This window comes from Varanus komodoensis, unplaced genomic scaffold, assembly GCF_004798865.1.
Source record: "Varanus komodoensis strain SLA01 unplaced genomic scaffold, ASM479886v1 scaffold3, whole genome shotgun sequence".
Classification (NCBI taxonomy): domain Eukaryota; kingdom Metazoa; phylum Chordata; class Lepidosauria; order Squamata; family Varanidae; genus Varanus; species Varanus komodoensis.
The window spans coordinates 12,615,351-12,638,941 of record NW_025335761.1 but is presented as its reverse complement, the minus strand read 5'-3'; the positions used below and the strand labels follow the sequence as shown (position 1 = coordinate 12,638,941).

At 37.9% G+C, this 23,591-nt stretch overlaps 1 protein-coding gene across 50 annotated transcripts in view; it reads right to left on the bottom strand.

Moving 5' to 3' along the window:
* Positions 1–23,591, bottom strand: part of MADD (MAP kinase activating death domain) — a 91,640-nt gene that overhangs the window by 47,565 nt on the left and 20,484 nt on the right. For 26 of the 50 annotated variants that reach the window (XM_044437036.1, XM_044437037.1, XM_044437035.1 and 23 more), the window contains exons 4-16: positions 19,739–20,042; positions 19,228–19,359; positions 15,668–15,781; positions 14,144–14,224; positions 10,623–10,679; positions 9,975–10,153; positions 9,045–9,280; positions 8,567–8,723; positions 7,989–8,092; positions 6,687–6,880; positions 5,587–5,867; positions 3,721–3,860; positions 515–616 (exon numbers count right to left, since the gene is read on the bottom strand). In XM_044437036.1, the coding sequence (XP_044292971.1) occupies positions 515–616; positions 3,721–3,860; positions 5,587–5,867; positions 6,687–6,880; positions 7,989–8,092; positions 8,567–8,723; positions 9,045–9,280; positions 9,975–10,153; positions 10,623–10,679; positions 14,144–14,224; positions 15,668–15,781; positions 19,228–19,359; positions 19,739–20,042 (2,081 nt within the window). The remainder of the gene's footprint in view (positions 1–514; positions 617–3,720; positions 3,861–5,586; positions 5,868–6,686; positions 6,881–7,988; positions 8,093–8,566; positions 8,724–9,044; positions 9,281–9,974; positions 10,154–10,622; positions 10,680–14,143; positions 14,225–15,667; positions 15,782–19,227; positions 19,360–19,738; positions 20,043–23,591) is intronic. The other 24 variants (XM_044437044.1, XM_044437052.1, XM_044437056.1 and 21 more) reach the window with 3 other exon arrangements.

Genomic DNA, 23,591 nt, shown 5'->3' with positions numbered 1-23,591 from the left:
TGCCAGTGTTCCAAGACCACCACTGGCAAAGCTGCATGGGCAAACTACACACTGAACAGATTTTTGATATTATGCTCGTCACATAGTCTGCTGCCTGGGACAGCCTATGGTGCACTGCCCAGACAGGTTCAGCTGTGGGCAAGATAGAAAGAAAACAAATAAACAGATATAAATAAAAGTGTTTCAACAGCCTCCACACGATGTCTATGGTTTAAACAGATCCAAAAGATGTTACAGCCATTTTATACATTTAGAATCTTTTTCCACTAGTGAGCACTTGTTACAGCCAGTGCATCAAATTAAAGACAGGCAAATTTAATACTCTCCCCTCAATACATACCACTAATACTGACTTGAAAGGTTTTACTAAAGAAAATCAAAGCATTACCCACAAGGACTTGCTAGATCTAGAATGACCTGTTTCTTAAAGTGCCTTTTTTGAGGATTTATACTAAGACTGCTTGACAATCAAAGGGATTTTAAAAGCAGTAACAGGCAAGGAATTTTTTTTTACCTTTCAGGCTAGGAAATGGAGTGTTTTTGTCTCTCCCAGCTTTGGTTGGAAGTGCTAAATTGGACAGACTAAAGCTTGTGCTGTGGTTCTTGTATAGGCTACCTATAACAGAAAGAAAATAAATCAAGTGTTCTAATCATGCCCTTACCTCAATTCAGCAATTTCTCTGCTATTTACACCTGAACAACTTTCTACCAGGGGCAAACTGGACATGACTTTAAATGTGTCTTTACATTTAATATGCATTTTTATTTAAAATACAGTCAATCATCAGTTGGGGGTCACCAATGGGATTTCCCAAAGCAAATATCAGCTGCAGGGAAGGAAGTTTTCAAACTTTCCCTCCATTCCTGACACAGTTCTGATAATCATCACCCTTGCCCTCAGTTCATGCCATTTCAGTTTTTCAAACCTGTAAAGACACATTTAATGGCATATGTCGTTTGATCTTCGGTACCAGGCAGTCTCTCATCCAGAAAATGAATTGTTCCTCATTTCTGTTAAGTCTCACAGAGATATTTTTGACATGAGAAATGTGTGTGGGGGCAGGGGGTGTAGAATGAACACTTGACTTCTGTTTTTGAGCTGCTCTACCTTATTTAATAAAGTTAAATTTATTTTATTTAAAATATTTATATCCCACATTTCCATCTCATTCCTAGATGCCCAAGGCACTAACAATCATATTTTAAATATCAAATATTATATTAACAAAACAACACAGCAGGTACAAATAATCTTTAAAAAAACAAGACAATAGATGAAATCAAGGACTAGTTCGACAGAATTAAGAGATGCTCAAGTTACAGACTTGCTCATACAGAAAAGGCTCTTTCCTGGTCATCAGAAAGTGAGTTAGAAAGATCTGCAGGGGTTTCATAGCCCAAGATAACCTACAGGCACTTTCCCATGTCTCTACCAATTGCATTGCTAATATCAGAGAGAAAAGAAACAGGACCCTGTTGATGTCCTAAGAGAATCGTATGAGATGAGATAGACTTTTAAGTATCCTTTCCACAATTGGGTCTGGAAACAAACCTGAGCACATGCCAATAATAATGCTGGCATCATGATGGGTTCACATACTCCATAAAACTGACTCTTCTTTAAATTTTGGTTAAGAACAAGAATAAAAACAGCCATGCTGGATAAGATCAAGGATCCATCTAGCCCACTATTCTGTTCACACAGTAACCAACCAACTGCCCAGGGGAAACCCACAAATAGGACATGCATGCAACAGGACCCTCCTGCTCAAGTTTCCCAGCAACTGGTGTACAAAGACAAACTGCTTTCGGCAGGGGAAGTAACTAACATATGTCCATCGGAACTACCAATCAATGATAATTACATCCTTCATGAATTTGTCTAATTCCTTTTGAAAGCCTTCCAAATTGGTAGTCATTGCTACATCTTGTGAAGGGAATTGCATCATTTAACTATGAGCAGTGTGGAGAAGGACTTCCCTGCATTTGTCCTGAATTTCCCACCAATCAGTTCCATGGGATGACCCCAGGTACTAGTATTATAAGACAGGAAGAAAATTGTCTCACTATCCATTTTTCCATGCCATGTTTAATTTTGTACACCACTATCACATCTCACTTGCCTTTTTCTAAGCTAAACAATTAAAAATGTTGTAACTTTTCTTCATAGGGGATTGTTCCTGCCCCTTTTACACCAGCTAGATTCTGCACAGTTTCTAATTAGCCCCAAATATGGTAAACCAATCTTACTATAACTAAGGCATGTATGATTTCGGCAAATGCATGCTTGGCCACACCTATCACTAGGATATCCAAGAAATTAACTCAATCTTGTGCAACTCTGTGTAAGCTTCTACTGGGGAACCAGTTGGTACATCTCTTTGCTGAGCAGAATGAGCAAGAAAAAAATTCAAATTCAAGTAAAAAACACTGTGGATGGAAGGGTAAATTGATTATACTTTCTATTCTCAGCATACTGTCATATCCAAAATGGCTCTTAGCAAAGAAGGGAGGGAATTGCTTAATGGGCAAAATAAGGCTTGGTCATGCAAGTCACAAACAGATGATACTTTTGTGGATTTTGCAGACATTCATAATAGAAAAATAATTGCAACCTTGATTCTTGTCATATTAGATTTCTGAGCTAATTTACAAATCCAGTGGAAAACATAGTTGGCAATATCTCCTAAATTCCCTGATTACAGAATCAATATGAGACTATTCTTTCTGTTGAGCAGGTGCATAATCTCCTTTTTTTATATGAGAAATTCAATTGGTGTTAACCAATGAATGTATTTAATACAGTTGTATCAACTTCCACAACCAGTGGGTCTGCAAGGTTATGAACAATCACACAAGTCATACAAAATACAATATTTAAATAATAAAATGCTAATATTTAAAATCTAATTCCTTAAAGTTATAAAATGGAAGACCAGGAACTTGTTCGCAAAGGCCTGTTATAATAAAAAAAAAGTCATAACTGTTTTTCAAAATACCAAGGAGAGTTGGCAATAAAAATTTTGTAGAGAAGAGCATTCCATATCAATGGTTCTTTGACCTATTATGCTCTTCTTCTTGTCCATGTCACCCTCACTGAAGGATGCACTTGAAACAAAGCCTACCAGATTATCTCAGAGCTCAAAGTGATTCTCTATAGTATTTAGAATAACTCTTTGAGTGTCATACAAAAGTCTTACCCATACATCAAACCAATGCTTTTGCATTTGGTTTCCTTTACTATAACAAGCCACAGAGCTTATGAAGCTGGAAGCAAAAGGTAAATGCCATGTGCTACAAAGCATATAGTATATCACTGAGTAAGCTAGTGGCTCTTTCTGCAAAAACAGTTGTTCTGACTAGCAGTTTGTTTGTCTGTTTGTTTCCTGGGTTACTTTTAGCAACACTCTCATTTTTGCTCTCCGAGCAGCCTGGGTTGGTCTCTGGATTCCATTTCTGAGATCTGCTTCCCAGTGCTGATATTTAATGAAATCCTGTCCTTTAACTAATTAGTTAAGAGTCCAGTTGCTTCCCTTTCTATCTTCTGAAGTTGCAAAAAGCTGTAACATCAGGGAATCAATGCCATATCACAGTGATCAGTGATTTTCATAGCCTTGGGGTTAACTGTTTCATTGTCTTAATGTTACTTTTCCTGTTAATGTCTTCCTCACTTTCTTCCCACCTGTTAAACATCAGAGTATAACAAACAATGATACATACTGGCAAAAGACATAATTCCCCCAAAACCTTCACTGCTGTTGTTGGAGACTGTAGAATTTGGGGAACTGGCATGGGATTCTGATTCCGCATCAGAGTCATTGCCTAATTTTAAACTATTCGGACGGAGAGGGTTCAAAGGCCTTTAAAAGAAAAGAAAAAGACATTACATTCTATATTCTATAGCCATAAAGACCAATGAAAACCATCTCATATCAATAGGACAAATTTCTCAGTGTCTTGCTCTTACAGATTCATGCTGACTACCAGTTTTGACCGAGAACCTGATTCACCCCTTTTGGAAAATGCCTCAATTTGGCTTGACCTGAGTCAGATTTCAACTGCTGTGACTCAGTAACTCTTTATATAATAAAGTTCAAAAATCTGAGGATTTGTGCTTTCCTTTGGCTATCATAGAACATTTTTAAAAAGAGCTCCTCCTCAGGAGATGACGATGATGGTTTATTCCATTTCTATACCACCCCAAAGCCAAAGCTCTCTATTACACGTGCAACTTTTCAAAAAAATAGATGTAGGGGTCTTTGTGCTATATACCTTTATATCTTTATTTTTTTAAAAGGTAACTGCAAACATCCTTTTTTATTTCTTGGTGGAATTACATTGTAAAAGTAGTCATGATAGTGGTTCCTGTGGAAAGGTAGTCCTCAGACTCCCGTATGTTTTTTGGGAGGAGGAATTAACTTCCCTCTCCTTCCTCCCTGTGGTTTTGTGGGCAAAATGAAAATGGCACAAGTCATAAAGCTGTCCCTAGGAAAGAAACCTACCAAGAAAAATATGTGCAGGGGCTAGGAAATTATGATGACTGAAAACCAATTTACATCTTTTTTCATAGTGAGATCTGGAGGCTTTGAACAAATGTTCATCTCAAATCACTTTCTTGCCCTCCTGCAAGGCACAGTGATTGAATTCCCTGGTAAAGCATTTCTTAGGATTAGAAGGTAGAGCTGTCAATCATTCAACTCCACCCCTCCCTCTGTTCAGTTTTTAGAGAAATGCAAGTTATGATGCTATGCTTGTAGGAAGAGTGTCCATGCCTCCTGTATCCCCAAATGCAAGACCCTGATGAGGCAACTTCACTCTTTCAGCAGGAAGCCTATTTGCATCAGAAAGCAATTAGAACCAGACCAAAGTGCCCTGCTTCTACTAGAATTCCAGGCTTAGTCCAAATCTGATACACAACTGTGTTATCTTTGGCATTGCTCTGAAATCTGTAATTAAACTAAATTAGTTCCCATATATGAATAGAGGCACATGGCCATCATCTTCTATGGATTATAAGTACCACTATTCAGCCAGAAAAGTGACATCACAGAACACTTTCAAGACAATATTTTTGGTCTTTCTACATTAAAAATAAAAAATAATTCAAGTATAGGTTCTAACACAGGCATGGAAGAATCTGATGCTGATCCCATGGGAATCTGATCCCATGCTGCTTTGATATGCAGTCATGAATACCAGAACCCTTGTGGATGGGGGCCAATCACATGGTTGTTGTTTACTTCCCAATTTTCACTGACCCTCTCAGCTGGCTATCATGTGAGAAGCCACAAGTTTATTTTGAAGCAGTGGTGAATGCTACAAGAAATCACAAAAGAAAAAAAAACTTCCATGTCACTGTGAGTATTCATAATTTGGACCAACATATTCTTTCCTGTAAATGTTGTAGAATTCAATATATATTCTTCCAAACCATAAAGAGTACTATCAATACAAAGGAAACAATCAGAAAGTATCTGATCTGCAAGGGATTCTTGAAAATAAGTGATGCTAATTAAGCACAAAGCCCCAAGTTTAGTAAAACTTTAATATAGCTTTTATACAGTTCCACATGGAATGCTCTCTCACCGATTGCCATTGAGAGTCTGATTGAACTTTGGTGTATAGCTTTCTTCCTGTTCATCCTCCTCCTCCTCTGTGGGGAACCCATATTGTGGCTCAAAGTATGGGTTATCATACTCTCGTTTCTTTACCATTCCATCTGTAGAGCTCAAACTGTTAGAAGGACTTTCACTCTCACGACGATCCACACCCATCTTGGAAAAGTTTGGTTGTAAAGGCAAGCTGGGAAGGTGATTTGAAAAACCAGCTACCATTTTCTCTTCCATCTCTGCTGAATCAGCAGATTCCTGTAACATAAACAAGAAATACATTTGTTTGCAAATGTTGTAGCCCAGTCCAAACAGCACTCATTCAAAAAATTCTTCTGTGACTATGGCCATGTTCTCTCTTACAATACTTAAATACTTCTAACACTTAAATTCATCAAGGTTCAATCATTATTAATCATTGCTAGCCAATTCAATTCTATACCTTGTTCTCTGATTTTTATTTTTTGTAGTTACTTTATGATTTTTATTGGTTTGGCAAATATGATTGAACAAATATAAGTAAATCAAGTCACTTTTCTTAGAGCAGCTTGAACTATATAATAATTGTCCATCGTAGTATTGTGTCAGATAGATAACTCAAAGAAATACACCTTCATTGTTATCAGTACAGACTTACAGCCCAGCCTGTCTCACAGTGTTGCTATGTAAGCTGCCTTGGGTTCCTCATAAGACAAAAAATGTCATATAAAAATACAATGCAGTAACAGTAACAACAACAACAACTTACCTATTAACACTGTATGTATTAAACACCAGCCTTTCCCCCTCATAATAATTTCATCATTTGTCTGTATCTTACTTTTCTTTCCAAAAGGGAGCCCAAAATAGTTAACAAGCCCTCTCCATCCCAAAATCAGCAGAGAAGCTGTCTATAGCTTTATACCTTAGTCTTGCCTTGTGAGATGATTCTCCAAGCAAACCCAGCCTATGGTAAATGCCAGTACCAAACTAGCCAAAATCTATCTACCCAAGCATTCATCATCTCACTCTTACAGTCCCTTGCTCCTCTAAAATCCCAGTGTTTGAATTTCCTTGTACAACAGTCCTAATACATACATGATTCACCCCATGTATGACAGTACTGGGGCTACTACTTGCTGTAGTGCTTGAACTTGACCGAGGTTGGTTGTTGTCTTGGGAATTCTCACTGTCTGGTGCCTGTTCATCCATATCACCTGAGTATTCCTGGAAGTCATCAAATTCCACTTCACTTGCATCACCCAGTGCTGCATGAGTTAGTGGATCCACATCTGTATACATATATTAGAGTATGCATTTCTTAATTTCACAGGGTCTGTACAAATCTAGGGTGCCTAAATTCCACTCAAAGATAAGAAATGAAATCAAAGATGCGGGAGTCCAAATCTACACATTTAATGACACATCATCATCTCATCACCACCACTACCACCACAAGTGTTAATCAGAGACTTCAGCCAAACCAAGGATAATAAGCCAGATTCTTCCCAAATGAGATAGTTGCAAATGACATAATAATCATAGCTAAAAATCCCTGACTGGGCAAGGAAGTTTATATTTCACTGGGGAAAAAACCCAGCCTGTGGAGGCTTGTATATATCCCAGTCCAAAACCCTAATTTCCCACCCAAAAGTACCTTTTAAAATGGACTGAGAAGTGCACTTTTGCACTTTCCCAAGCGCCTAGAGGCTCAGGACAAAATACAAAATGTGAATCTTGGTCAGAATCAAAGTGGGGGGGAAAGAGATGTAAATCCCCAAAACACACATTTTGCAGGGCAAGATCATTTGCACCTCTGATTGTTCTGTTGAGAAAAATGGAGGTGGGAAAATGTATCTGGAGCTTCTTCTGGGCAATGTCAAAGGTGGTATCTGATGCCCCAAAATGACAGACACCCACCCCCCTGCACATTGCCAGGGCTTCATATCCCCAACAAGGCTTCATATTATCACAGTAGCACAACTGTCGAAGTTCACATCATTTTCACAATCTCCAACAGAAAAGAAAAAAAGGGGGAAAGGGGAAAAATTGTGATAAGCCATAAATAACTCATGGCATAAGTGACGAGAAAGCAAAGCCAGTGCCAGCTGCTGGCACTTTGGAGCAATTGGTACTGGTACTCACTAGCCAATTTTCCCTATGTACAATGCGGTTGGTCATCCAGGTTCAGATGACATGATAATCCACCACATGTATAACAGTTGCTACAACAATTCCTGAATTATTGTGGTGGTTTGTCACCCACAAACAAGCCACCACAGGAAAATTGGTTTAGGTTTGCACAACATAATAAACCACCATAGGTTATCATATTATATGAACCAAGTCACTGAAGGATATATGTAAAGCTAATGAAATTATTAGGTCAAAGTTACTCACTTGGAGTATCACCATTGATGTCACATTTCATCATTTCACTAACAAAATCACCAAGGGATGAATATGAAGAGCTGGAGTCATCATAATCCACACTGTCACTGCCACTATTGTAAAGGAAAGATTATGGGAAAGAATGAAAAAGATGGGGCGGTGGGGGAGAGGGAATATATATTGCAAGAGAGAGAAGACGACAAGCTGAATCATTTATATCACTAAGTTTATCAAATGAGTCACTTAAGTTTTATCAAATGAGTGGCCTCACTTAAGTGATGGATTATCATCATCTTCTCTATATGTTTGAAAACATAATTTTATACTACAGAAAGCATTTTGACAGTCAAAAGAAGATAAAAACCAGAGAATTGAGAGAGTAACAAGTTGTAGCAATAGGATATTGCCTTTATGTTTTATCTATCTGGCACCAAATAAAACTCTCCTCAACCTTTAGAAAAGCATTTCATGGACTTTTATGCTACCACTAAGAAGGACATGGAGAAGGCAACATGGACAGTTATTAACAACATAAGATTACAAAGGGCATCAAGGACCAACTGCACAGAATGACACTCTTCACTAACCTATCATCAGTAGGATCTGAATCTGTTTCTCTCTCTATTGGGACACTCAGTGCTTCAGCCAGCTGAGAATTGCTGTCATAGACACGATAATGGATTGGCTGAAGTTGGTGGGCATACCACTTTGGCTTATCACCAATTAGCGCTGGGTCAAACATATCTGCAGAAAAAATGAAAAAAAGAAAGTAGAATTAAAAGTGTTTGTATAACGTACTTCTCGGTGGCCTTAATCAAAGTGAAGCTACAGATGACACGTATTTGCATCCTAAAAATCAAAACAAAAGCAATGCAGTCTTTGGAAGATTTTTTTTCACAGACTTTATCAACTTAATTGATACTTAAGGAAACTTGATTGGAAGACAAGTCTCCACAGAACAGAGAGGATTTAGAAAGACTGGGCAATTGGTTTCCTGGCAATGCTTCTGTGTTAGAAGTTTCAACCTTAGTCAAAGCAAAGGGAGGGGATAAGAACAAGACTTACTATTGTGGATTCTTTGGAAAGCATAATTAGTGGGGTTGAGTGACCACTCTCCAAAGTATTCCACTGCTTGTGTCTTTGACAATTTATCTGCAAAGTTTGTCTGTTTTGGTCGTGAAGCTAGGAAGGAATTGGCCTGAAATGCAACCACAGGCCGGGGAAAGAGGCGAAGTGTACGGGTATGCATCTGGAATCCTTGTAAAACATTTGGTGAATTGAAGAATCTCACCATGGCAACCCTAAAAAAAGAAAGATTGATAATACAACCAACAACAGCACAATATAAAGAATATACTACATTCACATATCACAAAAAAATGTAACTGCCAATGCAATATGGAAAGAGGCAGTTTTTCACTAATTCACATTCATCACAGTTGACTCAATTACAATCCCAAAGATGGAATTCTTGCACCAGCCATTAATAATTTCTAAGAAATAGTCAGGTTTCATGGAATTCCTCAAAGAAAAGACTGTTTGGCTTTGACTGTTTTGAGATGGTTCCTAACACTACTAATCAAAGGCATTCTGAAACTATACCAGTTTTTCTTCCTGAAAACATTGTTTCATAGTAGGAAAAAGTTTAGAAAAGATTTTAGGAAAGCATGGTAGAGTTAATAACTGAAGATGTCATCTGAACTTCCTGTAGAACTCTACGAACAATGCATGAAAATTGCACAACAGCAGCCTTACCTGAAAGTGCATATAATGTATTAATCTCAATTCTGAATATTATGCAACATAAAGCACAAAATATATTGTTAAAAACTGATGGTATACCACAGAAGTGGTGTTTTAGTTCATACCAATACCAGTTCACAAAAAGCAATATTTTGCATTTTTTAATTATTTGGAGGTAATGCCATTCCAGTTAACATTCAATGCATTGCAGATTCTCTCATGTTCTACAGAAGGATAATTGCTCACACTCACCTAGTAGCCACATCCACTGAATCTACATCATTACCATAGATCAGGGGGTTGAACTCTGTAGACGGTGTAGACTGCAGGTCATTCTGAGGTTTTCCCAAAAGCAGTGGGATCTCCTGGCTTTCATGAAACTTCTCTAGGTTAAGAATGGGCTGTGTATTCAAACTCATGCTGGCCAAGGCCTGAAGAACAACAGGCAACAGTCAAAATAAACAAGAGCAGGCTTGCCAATACTACCTTGCCTTATGGTGAATGATAACTCAAGCACAATGTTTTAGTTTCCTGGAATTAGTTGACACCTAGGACAATGCATTGTTCCAGCAGGGACAGCTTCATCTACTCTACAGTCTTCTGCAGCTCAACTGCCATTTTCAAAGAACTAATATCTCAAAATCTGACCATTCAGAACATGCAGTTAAGGCTATTTTTCCCACAGATCACACATAATCACACAAGATGAATCTTGTCTCCGCCTCAACTTCTTAAGTGTTGTAGTCCTTCCACAAACCCTGTAGTTTTACCTGCAGTTTTATCTGTCTCCCACAGATAAATTTCACCAAACTTACTTTTATTTCCAAAAGCCAATAAATCAAAACAGATTAAAAATAATTTAATGGAAACTTAAGGGAAAATAGAGTAAAATAAAGACACCTTTTTGTCAGGCGTGAGCAGCTGTTGCTGAGTGATTGCAGTCATGCTAACCAGACACTGGAGGCAAGATGGAAGATCACATGACAACATCAGCGGACAATCAGAGCCAAGACGAACACATGACCACAGAGAGACAGATGGAGAAAAACTATTACTACTAGTACCACAGATGAGAAAAGAAATAAAAAGGGATAATAAATTAGCACAGTTCCTGAGGGAGACCAGACTGCTTTACCCCCACACATCTGTTTGCAGACATGTTCTTTTAAAAAAAAGTAAGGCAAGTGCTAGCCAGTTATTTTTGCCATATCTCTCGCTAATAAAACCTTATGATTTGAAGTTGTGACTGTTCTGAATGGACACTAAAGAGTCTATATATCTTTCCATAAGCAGGTATGGTTGCTTATAATACTGTTGTCAAGATTTTTTACTACCAATACTGTTTGAGTTACATGACAGTCACTTTCTTCTTCTTGTCTGATTTTTCTCTGCTTTACTCTGTGAAGAATAAGGTTTCATATCTTCATTGCTGGATAGAAGGAATGGTATTTTTTGTTCAGCTGTGTTCACATTGCTCAAGTGTGTGGGAGTTTTGCTGAATAGCCCCTTAAACTGTGGAGAGAGAAAAGCAGATCCTGAAAGGGCAACTGTCAATTCTACTGTAGGGTTAACAGCTGTTCACTGCAGCAATGTACACAGGGAATCATAAATACTTAAATACATAGTTTTGCTCTTTGATGGGAAACGGAACAAGCAACTTCTTGTAATTCTTACTATAGCATTTTACCTTTATACACTGCATGCAGCATGCATGGAGGAGGAAATGGAGAAGAAAGAAGTAGAGAACAAAAATAAAGACATAAAACCTATTCTAACAGACTCAGCCAATTTGACCCAAACCAATAAATAGCTTCATAGGAAAAGGGGGAGGAATGTTGGCCCGATAGGCAACAATATAAATTGAAAATGGAGAAAATGGTGCTCAAGAAAAGGGAAACAAGTGAAATAAAAGCCAGAGATCCTAACGGTAGATAAGCAGGGGGATGCTTTGCATAAGCATTAAAATCAAGGAAATATTTGGATATCCAAATACAGTGGCAGAACATTTTATGTGATACCCAATGCTATGAACCCTCTGCCAAGTTTGACATATATCAAGATTCCAGTTTATCATAATCTTGAAATATTTTAAAATGAAACTTGTACAATGGTGTAGTAAATCACTATCTTACATACTTTGAAGCATAAGCACATCTGGTAACTATACAAAAACAGCCATTCATTGTGATTTTAATGTTTTATAAATCATGACCACAACAAAATGATAACATGAATGAACTCTAAGTAACACCAGTTTGCAGCAAGGAAATCTAATGCAACACACCCCAAAACATGCCTCAGAAGGGCTGTTTAATTCATAATACTAAGCTATATCATCACAAGAACAAACCACACTAAGGTTTGGGGTCATGTGCTCCCCTCCAAGCATGTGTGCAAGAAGTAGGGAACATTTTGCTTCCACTTTAGATTAACTCAAACTTGCTTGTCATCCAACTACAGAGAAAATGTGTTTAATATTAATTATGGTTACTTAAACAATAAATTATGTAGCTCACTTGTTTCAGCCACGCATAGTTAAGGTTAGCTGCAGTGTATACAAGTTCAGATGACATGCTAAACTGCTGTTTATCTAAAACGGAGGTAGAGGCTTTTAATCCACTCTTTGGAGCTATGCCAGAGGATGAAAAGGAGTAGCGTACAATCTTGAGGCACATTCCCATGTTAAATTACTGTTCAACATTATGCCCAAGCATAATAGAACATTATTATGTTCCACATAATATTATGCTAAGTGATCAGTCCTTATGATGAAAACCATAAGCACCTGAACTCAAAAACTTACAATGATGCATTGCAAAGTGAGAGGAGTGTCAAACGTTGCCACCTCCCCATCCTCCCACTCTGCATTGTCTGCTAGACTGGCTTTTCCATCTAGTTGGAGTGTATTATGGAGAGAAGGAAAGAGTCTGGAAAGGCAGCAAGGTAGTTTGGATCCCGGTGTCTCTCATCCCATCCCTTTCCCACCCAGCAGCCCTCCAAGCTCTCCTTTGCCCCTTTTGAGGATTGTTTCCTGACCCTGTCACAGACAGCTCCAACAGGAGGGAGTCTAAGCTCCAATCCCCAGCTCCAAGGTCACAGTACCATTTCCAGCCTTGGATCTGGGAATCCAGATAATCCTATGGCCCCTCAGACACTGTCTAAGGGACACAGGATTGCTCCCTAACTTCCAGGAGACTGTGGATGTTATCCTGAATGCACTTACCCACAGCTCCATTAATAAACACAACAGGATTTACTTCTGTATGACCCATGCATAGAATTGCATTGTAAAATAGTGGAATTAAATCCACAAAAGTTACTAGGTTTTTTTTTTTACAAGCTGGCCAGCCCACACATAGCTATGCAAAGTGTCTATATGATCGGATCCTGAAAGAAGGGGGAAAAATTCTTCCTCCAGCTGAAATGTCCTCTCTGTGGGGCAACTGCTATTGGTTAGAGATGACCAGGCAATTAACTATTTATAATCCTGATCCAAAGCCTTCCTTACTTTTGTTATTTACCAATTCCTAGCTATTCATATTTTTAAGAAGTTCAACCTACAGCCAAACATGCATGAAAAAAATGCATCTGAAAAATGTTATAGGAACTATGCTCTCATAAGCCAAGCCAAAGGAAAAATAGGCATTTAAATCAGAAAATCCAATTATAGCACTTACAGGAGATTTACATGAGGCTTTCCAAATAGGTGTTCAGCTTCTGTTTTGTGTCAATTAACAGTAGATAAAATTTGGGAAGACAATGATCATGCAGTGTCCTCCAAGGAAATTGTATGTAAAGGGCCTTTATCTAAAATCAATGTTAAATCAGGGCTTCTGCATGTCCTTCTCTAACTACAGCTTTTTGTGCTCTGACATTTCCTCTAAAGGAGTCTTCTTTTTACAAGTGAATGTTTATACAGGGTAGGGGGATACAAGAACCCCAGTGGATAGCTAGAATTTATCTGTTCAGGATAAAGTACCAGTAATCCATCACCTGGCACTATCTGAAATAGCTATCTCTAAACAGATTTGTCACACTACAGCAGTTTCCAGATGAGTAACTATGTTTAATCTGTTACAGTAAAGAGTCTTGTGGAACTTTTACCTTTATGTAAACCATCCTGTGATTTTATGATGATTGGATGGTATATAAAAACTTTAAATAAATAAAAAAGTCTACTACATTTATGTTGGCGTGAATTTTCATGAACTACAATAACTTCATCTGATGTGAAACCTTAACAAAGCTTCATTCATAATTGGTAAATTAGGAATATCTCTTATATTTATAGGCTCCACTTCAAATTTCAACCACCTAGGATTTGGTAACCAATTATCACCCTCTGGTACTGACTTCTTCAACTATTTAAATTATTGGCTATAAAACTCTTCCAAGTGACACTCACTAGAATACTTACATACCTGTTTCAGGTGCTTTTTCAATTCTAAAGCTTCTGGTTCTGGCAAAGCTGGCAATAATTCAGCATTTGTTGGAACAATCACCTGAAATCAAATTTTAAAAATAAAATCTCATCTACAAAATCTATTGGGGAGATTCTTTTTTATGTGTTCAAGAAACAAAGTTAAGATAACAACAGATGGTGTAGGAAACTTGTCAGTGGACCTAATTTTCTTTCAAATTGTCAGTACATTTTCAGTCTACTTTACACATAATTATAGCCCAGAAGTGTTAAAAATAATCTGGGTAATTGTGAATGAGTGCATCAGTGCATTCTGATTCATCATTCCTACTGCAAATAGGAGCAGCTAAATGATTCAGGGATTCTTCATTCCTAGATTTTTACCATGATATGAAAGCCAGGAACTCTGGCTTTTCTCTTTCCTGACAACACAGAGCTAGATGAACAGAATTATGCATTTCATACTGGTTTCTAGTTTAGCAGGAGAAACAAGCTGGAGTTTCTATTTCACATGTTGTAGCAAAGGTGACTGAGCAGTGTGAACCAGTTGTGTCTAGGCTGTAAAAAGAATTCAGAACTATCAAGCAAATGATTTGGTTTTCTAATACCAATTACTTAAAATGTGACCTTGTATACTCACATTGTTTTAAACCATTTTTTAAAAATCCCTCCATTCAAAGAAAATTATTTTAAAATCATCTTTTGCAAAGAATAACTGGTTTAAAATGGTTAAGAGTGGTTATAAAATACGTTGTAAACAGTTTTTAGTAAAATAAAAATGTTAGCTATAACAATTTCAAAAATTATTATATTTTACTTCATCTTGAACATAAAAACAGAAAAGGTTCAACACATTAAAAGGCAGTGTGTGGCTATCTAAAATGCATACTGGGGTAGGGGGGAACCCAATGTAAATATCATTTCTGTTATTTTCTTCTGTTAATTCTTCCTTGATAGTCATATTTGACTATAATACATGTTACAGTGAAAACATTTTTTGAAAGACAAATAACTCAGTCATAGAATGAGATTATATCAATGGACTTAAGTAAACCTAAGTCTGCAAAGGATCAGCTGCAAGGGTAGAAAAAGCAAAACCAGTATGTTCACTTTGCTATGTGCAAAATAATGTTTTGAAAAATCCACCTGCTGATCCAAAGCACTCTTTACCTTTTTGTTCTCTACAAGTTCCCAGTTATTTTTACTTTAGATAAGATCAATATACACAAGCCAAGTTAAATGTGTATTTTAAAATGATCTGAACTTCGTAAATTACAGATCCTGCACTCTGACATATTAAGCCAAAGGAAAAGAACAAATCAACATTTGTAAAAAGAACCAAAAATCACAATTTACTTGCAGAAGACTCATTTGATCCTTTGGAAATATGCAGAAAATGTTTTTTTTGTTTGTTTGTTTGTTTCAGTTAAGAGAATGTGTGATTAGAAAAGAAAATCGTAAGATCCATATAATCCTCTCAAGGGGAATTATATTTACTGTTACCTTGTAAGTAGGAGTTACATACCTTATTGGTGTCCAGATCAACTAGCCATACATCATCTGGCATTTTAAAGTCTAGCTTATAAAGGAAGAAGCTGGCTGGGACACCAATGATATAGGGTGTTGGTGCCAGAAGTAGCTGTAATGAGCAAAAAATATTAATGAGAGAATTTGAATTCTTACAGCTTTTCTGCCAAATATATATATAATAACTAGAACCAAACCAAACCATTGAACAGGTGAAAGTACAAGCATGTTGTTGACAGCAGAATTCAATGTACTCTTAGGCCAGTCAATAGTTTGGAAACAAAAGATGCCCAAGAATTATTGAAGCAAAAAGAAGTTCACTCCCAATAAATAATTTCAATTGGATCATTGGACATGTCATGCAAAAGCATGATATTCATATTCAATGGCTGTCCTGAATCAGTGTCTGAGCTTGGTAATGGACTGGATGAGGGCTGAGACTCAATCCAGTCAAGATGGAGGTGCTGTTGAGTTGTTCATTTGTCCAGTTGGGAGATATTCAACTTGTTCTGGATGTGGTTGCACTCCCTCTAAAGGACAAGCTTAGTAGTTTGGGAATGACTGTAGATCTAGAACTGTTGCTTGATGCACAGGTAGACTTGGTGGCACAAAACACTTTTTATCAGCTCAGGCTGATACCAACTACAGCCCTATCTGGACAGACAGTGCCTAGCTACAGCGATGCATGCTCTGGTAATCTCTTGTTTGGATTACTGTAATGCACTCTACATGAAACAGAGTGCAGAGTGCCTTTGAAACAGTCTGAAAAATTCAACTGATTCAAAATAGGACTGCATAGCTGTTGATGGGGACTGACCCACATGATCACATCACACCACTCCTCTTCCAGCTGCACTGGCTCCTGGTTGAAGTCAAGGTCCAATTCAAAGTGCTTGTACTAACATTGAAAGCCCTAAACAGCTTGGGGCCAGGTTATCTGAAGAAACACCTTTTCGTGTATGTACCTACCCGGGCCTTAAGATCATGCTCTGGGGTCCTTCTTAAGGAGATCCCTCGCCTAGGGAAGCAAGGGGGGGAGGTAACAACTAGAAGAGCCTTCTCCATTGTGGTACCCCATCTTTGAAATAAGCTCTCCAGAGAGGTTTGTCTGGTGCCTACTCTTTTTTCCTTGAAAACCTTATTTTCAAGGCATTTCAACAGTTAAAATTGTAGTTTTAATAAGCTTTATTAGATTTATCAGTGCTGCTGCACCTGTGTAACTAGTTGTCTTGAGTTTGTTTTTATTATTGTTGTTCTGATATAGTTATTTTTATCTTTTCTTACATGTTTTAATTCTGTAAACCACACAGAGAGTCTTCCTGGTTAGGGGATAGTATATAAATGCAATAAATAAACAAGTATCAATAAATTTGTGAACTGCACAAACAGCTAAGTCTGTTGGGCGATATTGAGTGTAAATAATAAAATAAATAATAATAAATATCAATACTGCAAGTGAGAAGGACCTTGGAATTGTTGATCACAAGTTGAATATGAGTCAACTGTGTGATCTGGCTGCAAAAAATGGCAAGTGCTATTTAGGCTGCATTAATAGGAGCATCACTTCCAAATTCCATCAAGGACTAGTTCCCCTTTACTCAGCACTGGTTAAGCTTCATCTGGAGTTTTGTGTCCAGTTCTGGGGCACCACAGTTTAAGAAAGATGCAAACAAGCTAGAAAGGGTCCAGAGGAAAGATGATCCAGGGACTGAAAATAGTGCTCTATGACAACAGGGCATGTTTAGCCCCAAGAAGAGAAGACTTGGGGGAGATAGGATAGCACTCCACAAGTACTTTTATTACTATTATTATATTATTATAATAACATTTCTATGCTGCCCCTTGCCGAAGCCTCGGGGCAGCTTACAACACAATAAAATACTTGAAAGGCTGTTAAAAGAAGTAAGTACAGGATCTCTTCTCAATCATCCCAGAGCACAGGACATGGAATAACAATCTCAAGTTACAGGAAGTCAGATTCCAGCTAGCTATCAGGAAAAATTGCCTGATTGTTAGACAGCAATGGAATCAATTATCCAGGGAGGCTGTTTGCAACTGAAGAGCCATCTGAGAGGGACATTTTAACTTGGAGTCGTGCACTGAGCGGGTTTGGACCCAATGGCCCTCTGGCTCCTTTCAACTCTACTATTTTATAAACTATCGCATGCTCAAATCAGTGAAAAGTAAAAAAAAAAAAAATTAAGTACATGAGAGGGGGTGCTCCTTATAGAAGCAGAACATAAGTCTATGCTTATACAGAGCATAGAGCATGCTTATACAGAGCATGCTTATACAGATTATACAGAGAAGAATAGCGCCTGAGCAGGTAATTATGTTTTAAAAATGATTTTTAGGATACCACAAAAAACAAAAGGAAAAAGTCCCAGAGAGATACAGATGAGATACAGAGAGTACTGATATGGATTACTACACAAGAATGTATAAATTTTTATTTATTTATTTATTTATTTAAAACATTTCTATGCCGCCCCCATTGCAACAAAGCCTCGGGGCGGCTCACAACATCCATAAAATTCTCAGTGTTTAGCAATTACTCGATAAGCTATTGGCTTTTTTAATTGCACAAAAAGTTATCAGCATCATATCGCTGTATAAATTTATACAGCTTAGGTCTGCAATACCGAATGAAACACCTCTCCTAACCTGAATCTACCCAGACACTATGAACATCATCTGAGGCCTTCCTCCAAGAGCCACCTCTAAGAGAAGCTTGGAGGGTAGCAACAAGGGGGAGGGACTTTTCTGTGGTAGCCCCCTGATTGCAGATCTCCCTACTGAGGTCTGGCACCAACTGTACTATTTTATTATACTTTCCTCTAAAGTATTTGATGGCATATGGGGGAAGACTTTGATTTTGGTCTAGTTGTATTGAAAAGAACTGTTTTAGTTACTTAAATAGCTTTTAATGTTTGTTTTAAAATTTGTACATTGGATATTCTGTGATGTTTTACTGTATTGTGGTTTTTGTGATTTAATGAATTGTTCTGAACCATGCAGAAAGCATTGCCTACTGGATAGTATAAAAAGGTAATTAATCAAATAAAAAGACCTTGCTGAAATTTGTTCATACACCTTCTTTGCAAACATCCTCTATTATCACAGGCAGAAACAAAATAATTAGCCTACATTCTCATCAGCAAGTCACAGTATATGTAAATGCAAAAGTTTTTTCAGTGATAAATGTTGGCTCTCATTCTAGAGCCAGAAGGTCTCTAGAGTAGTACCCTGGCTCTTCATTCTCCCAAAGAAAATATAAATCACACTACTTATGTGGCACTGGTAGCTTTGGGAAGATGCATACAATGTGACCCTTGGGATCATACAGAAGATTTTAAAGTAAAGTTGATGCTTTTCCAGGCTGTCTTTCATTTCTAACTCAATCATTATACATCGCTGTTTACATGGATGGTAGAAGCACTTAACTGGTACTTGGGAACAATAAAAATGCACATTTTAATTTCAGGACAAAGAAAGGAAGAATCCAAATCTTTCTAACAAGGCCACAGAGGTACTCCATTCACTGTAGCATTGGCATACCTGTTCTGCAGAAGCCATGCACGTAGGAAGCAGTGGAATCACTGGGAACATATACTCCAGGGGGTAGATCATAGCCACAAATGCCATTACAGACATGGAGAGAGCATTATAGTCCCGTGACTGCAGTACTACCTGCAACAAAAAAGTCTTAATAGCATTACTACATAACTAGTTTCTCATAATACTTCAGATTTCCAGAATGGCATTAAGTTTTGCTTTCATATGCTGCTAAAACTCTCACTATTCATCTTTATTTTCTGTATTTTTATAAAAATTCCATTTATAAAAATGGAAATATAGTATTTCCACACTATAAAGATACCTTTTATGAAGAAGTCACAGGACAATTCTGCTTTTATTGTGATAACAAGGAATTATTTATTGTGACAGACAGACAATAGCCCTCTTCACATAACTTTCTATGTTAACTTCTACTGAAATAATATGAAGTGGACAGTGCAGCCTACTCTGCAGAAATATCTACATTCATACTGACATACTTTCCTCTCACCTTGTGTTCCAAAAGAATACAGGACAGCACCTGTAAACATGCATCCACACCTAAGAGCTCCAAGGGAAGGTGCAAAGGGAAATCCACCAGTGAGAAGCGGGATGGATCAGGGAGAGCAAATGTCAAGGCTGGTTGCAGTTCAAGGGGCAACACTTCCACATCCACACGCTTCTGGCCAGCAACGGGCACAGGTGAACGAAGTAGTCGGTAAATCCAGGCCTCAATTTCACGTAAATCATGTAGCAATGCACTGGATTTCTCCTCTACAAGAAGGGATCCTGTGAAAATCCGCCACATTGTATCCCTGCATAAAAGTGACAAGATTGACACATATTCTGTCATTTGTTTGAGAATACCAGTAATCAGGCTATGGGCGTCCATTCATAACAGTAATAGAGAGGTTCATTTGACCCTAAAGTGTAACGTCTTTAAAATGACACACACCTTTTATGGACTGGAAACTGCTTTGTCAGATGCACAAAGTGTTATACTGAGTTGCAGGTACAATTCAGCTAGTTTGGGGCTATTGTGGGGGGAGAGGCGGGGAGGAATGAAATACAGACTAGATAAGAAAGAGTACACAGAAAAATCATGTATTACTTATTACATTTTATGGATGTTATATTGTCCTCTGCTTGCTACTCAGATTGAAAAAAGAGAGCTGGTGGGACCTTAATAGAACTGCTTTCACCTACTGGAGGTCAGCCCACAGAGGAAAGATTACAAGGGAACCTGTGCAACAGGGAGCAAGAAGTGGAAGGTCAGTCAACCAAGAAGAAACAAAGAGTAGTCATTGTGGGAGACTCCTTGCCATGTGGGATTGAAAGCCAAGTATGTCATGACAACCCACGGACTCACCAGGTATGCTGTTTCTCTGGAGTTCCAATTAAAGACATGACTGAAAGATTGCCAAAGCTCATAGAGCCCAACGACACATATCCCTTACTTCTAATCCATGTGGGAACAAATAATACTGCCAAATGGAGCTATAAAGAAATAACATCAGATCCTGAAGCTCTGTGAAGAAAACTCAAGGAATTTGATCCTTAGATAGTTCTCTCATCCATCTTCCCAGTTCTTGGAGAAGGGAAGGGAAGGGAAGGGAAGGGAAGGGAAGGGAAGGGAAGGGAAGGGAAATACTCCATGTGAACACCTGGCTATGAAGGTAAGAGATTCAAAAATTGGGACCATCGACAATACTATTTAGTAGACAGACTGCTAGCAAGGGATGGGGTATCACAGAATAGTAGAGATGGCAGAGGCCAAGAAGGTCATCGGTTCCAACTCCCTGCTGTCGCAGGTCACAAGTGTACACCCCTCTCAAAAGGTGGAAAGAATGTGTCAGCTACAGCATGAATAATTTAATTAGGAGAGCATTAAACTGAATTCTACTGGGGACAGATATGTGAACTTGGAGGCAACAGAGGATGAAGGCTTATGTACCATAACAGAGAGAAGCACTCTAGTTCACCCCAAAAGTATCTTCTCAATAATATAGGAAAGAAGCCAGACATAAAGCATATGGCCTTCAATGCCTATACACTAATGTCAAGAATATGGAAAATAAGCAGAATTAACTTGAACTTTTAATACACAAAGCAATTATTGCTTTGCAGGTTTTACTGAAATTTGGTGGGATGATTCCCATAAAAGGAATATAATAGTTGGAGTCTACTACTGATCACCCAATCAAGAAGAAGATAAGGACCAAACTTTTGATAAGCAAATATTTCAAGGAAGTGTGAGGTGGCAGAAATGAGAGACTTTCCATTTCTGAGTATCTATTACTCTGATATCTGTTGGGAGATTCTGGCAAAAGTGGACCCTCCAAGAAATTTTATATACTACCCCATTCCCATAGGCTCTGGGCAGCTTACAAGAGATTAAAACCAACAATGCTATGAACCAACAATGTTTAATGAACACTGAAAGGATTAACCTCTATAATGTACATCCTTAAAAGGCTGAAGGAGTTCAACAGTAGATGAATTTAAAGAAATCACGTTATTGATAAAGCAAGTATATTTAAGAGGCAACATGTGTATTATCCATCATGCAGACCTCTGGATTAGAATGCTAACCTCTTTTAATACAAACTGCTGGTGTGGAATATAGCACCAAGTCTTTGCTGTGGCTAGGTGCTCAGATCATATTTCAGTCAAACCTCAATTTTCATGGGTTTAACTTTCACAGATTTGCCATTCTTTGCAAGTTTGCCATCAATAATTATTTTTTGTTTATTTTTTAGTTTTGCAGCCTGCTGCAGAAAACCGTCATCAGCATAGAAAGAACTAGGAAGTGAAGGGCCTCCAAAGCATGCCTTCTTGCCCTACCCATCCAGAGAGGGAAATCTCTTTGGCATTTCCTTGATGCAAAGAAGAGGCACTGGCAAGTGGAAAGAAGGGCAGAAATTAAGAACATAAGAATGTAATAAATGAAGAAGAAGGGCCCTGCTGAATGGACTGAGAGAGAGAGGGAAAAGCAATCCAGTACACATATGGCCAACAGTATTAAGAGTTATGGTTAGGGGGAGGGTAGAGATATTTGCAGTTTTTCCATTTTCACAGAGGTCTTGTGCCCCTAAGCCCTGCAAATGTTGAGAACCGACTGAATATCAGCTGCACTTGTTTCTGGGCCCAAGTCCAATTCGTGGACCTAAATTCATTTTGCTGTTTTGACCTTTTAGAGTTCTAAATGATACGAGATTAGGTTAACTGAAAGACCACCATAATATTATGAACTTGCCTATATATTAAATATTATTCTAGGCCTTGCCTGTTGGTCCACCATTAAGATCTGGCTGGTTCACAGCGGTGGCCCCTAGCCTATGGAAAACCTTTTCTTTAACTTTTAACTGAAATGTTTTTAAAAATACCCTACGTTCAGTTATTAGTTAAGTTTTAGATTTATCTGAAATTTCATATTACTCTAATTTGTTATAACTACTGTAACTAAAGCAAGTTTCACTTAAACTTGCTTAAAATTGATTTACAATTTTATGAACTTTTAATGTTGATATTAAATTGCATAATTTGCATTATAAATCTTTTTGAGAAAATTGTTATCTTTAAAAGTGGCTAAACTGCATAAAATAAACAAAACAGAACTCATTTTTTCATTAAGTATGTGTATGTACCGGATGAGATAAAACAACAGGATGCTAATAAGAACCTGCAAACCAGATCAAGTTGATCCAATGAAGAAGCAGTAAAAAGGGATACAATGTCATTTTCAGAATTACATAGTGAATGGAACATGCAAAATAGCTACAAGACCAAGCTGACTACATACATTATAGGTTGAGATAGGCAGCATGCTTAAGGCTTAACCCCAACCTAAGGACCAGGCCCAGTAAGAGAATGAGAAAATCCATAGGTGTCCTCTCCTCAAAAAACAATATTCCCCCAGCTTGGCTAAGTGCACCCACATAGGAGGGTCTCTTGCATCTGGTTATAAGTGTTAGCTTGTTACAAGAATCGCAAAAATGAATCAGGGGGAGGACCAGCAAAGGATAAAATGTTGTATGTTCACACTGACAATCCTGCAAGTCCTCACATGATTTCAAACAACCTGTAAAGCCAGCTACAGCCAGTGAAGAATGAAAAGCAGAGTAATTTTTTTTGTTTTGTTTTATGGTAATTTTGTTTTATGGTAATTTTTGTTGTATGTCTTTTAACTTTTAATTGCCAGAGCCTCAACTACTGGGTTGCATAAAAATAAAATTAATAATAATGTTGTGCCTTCCTTTCTAGAAAAATGTCAGGATCACAGACTGGTTCACAGACCCAGGAGTACCTTTGCAGGTGCTTGCAGGGGACAACTGTGGAGCAATTATGCAATGCAGCTGGAATCC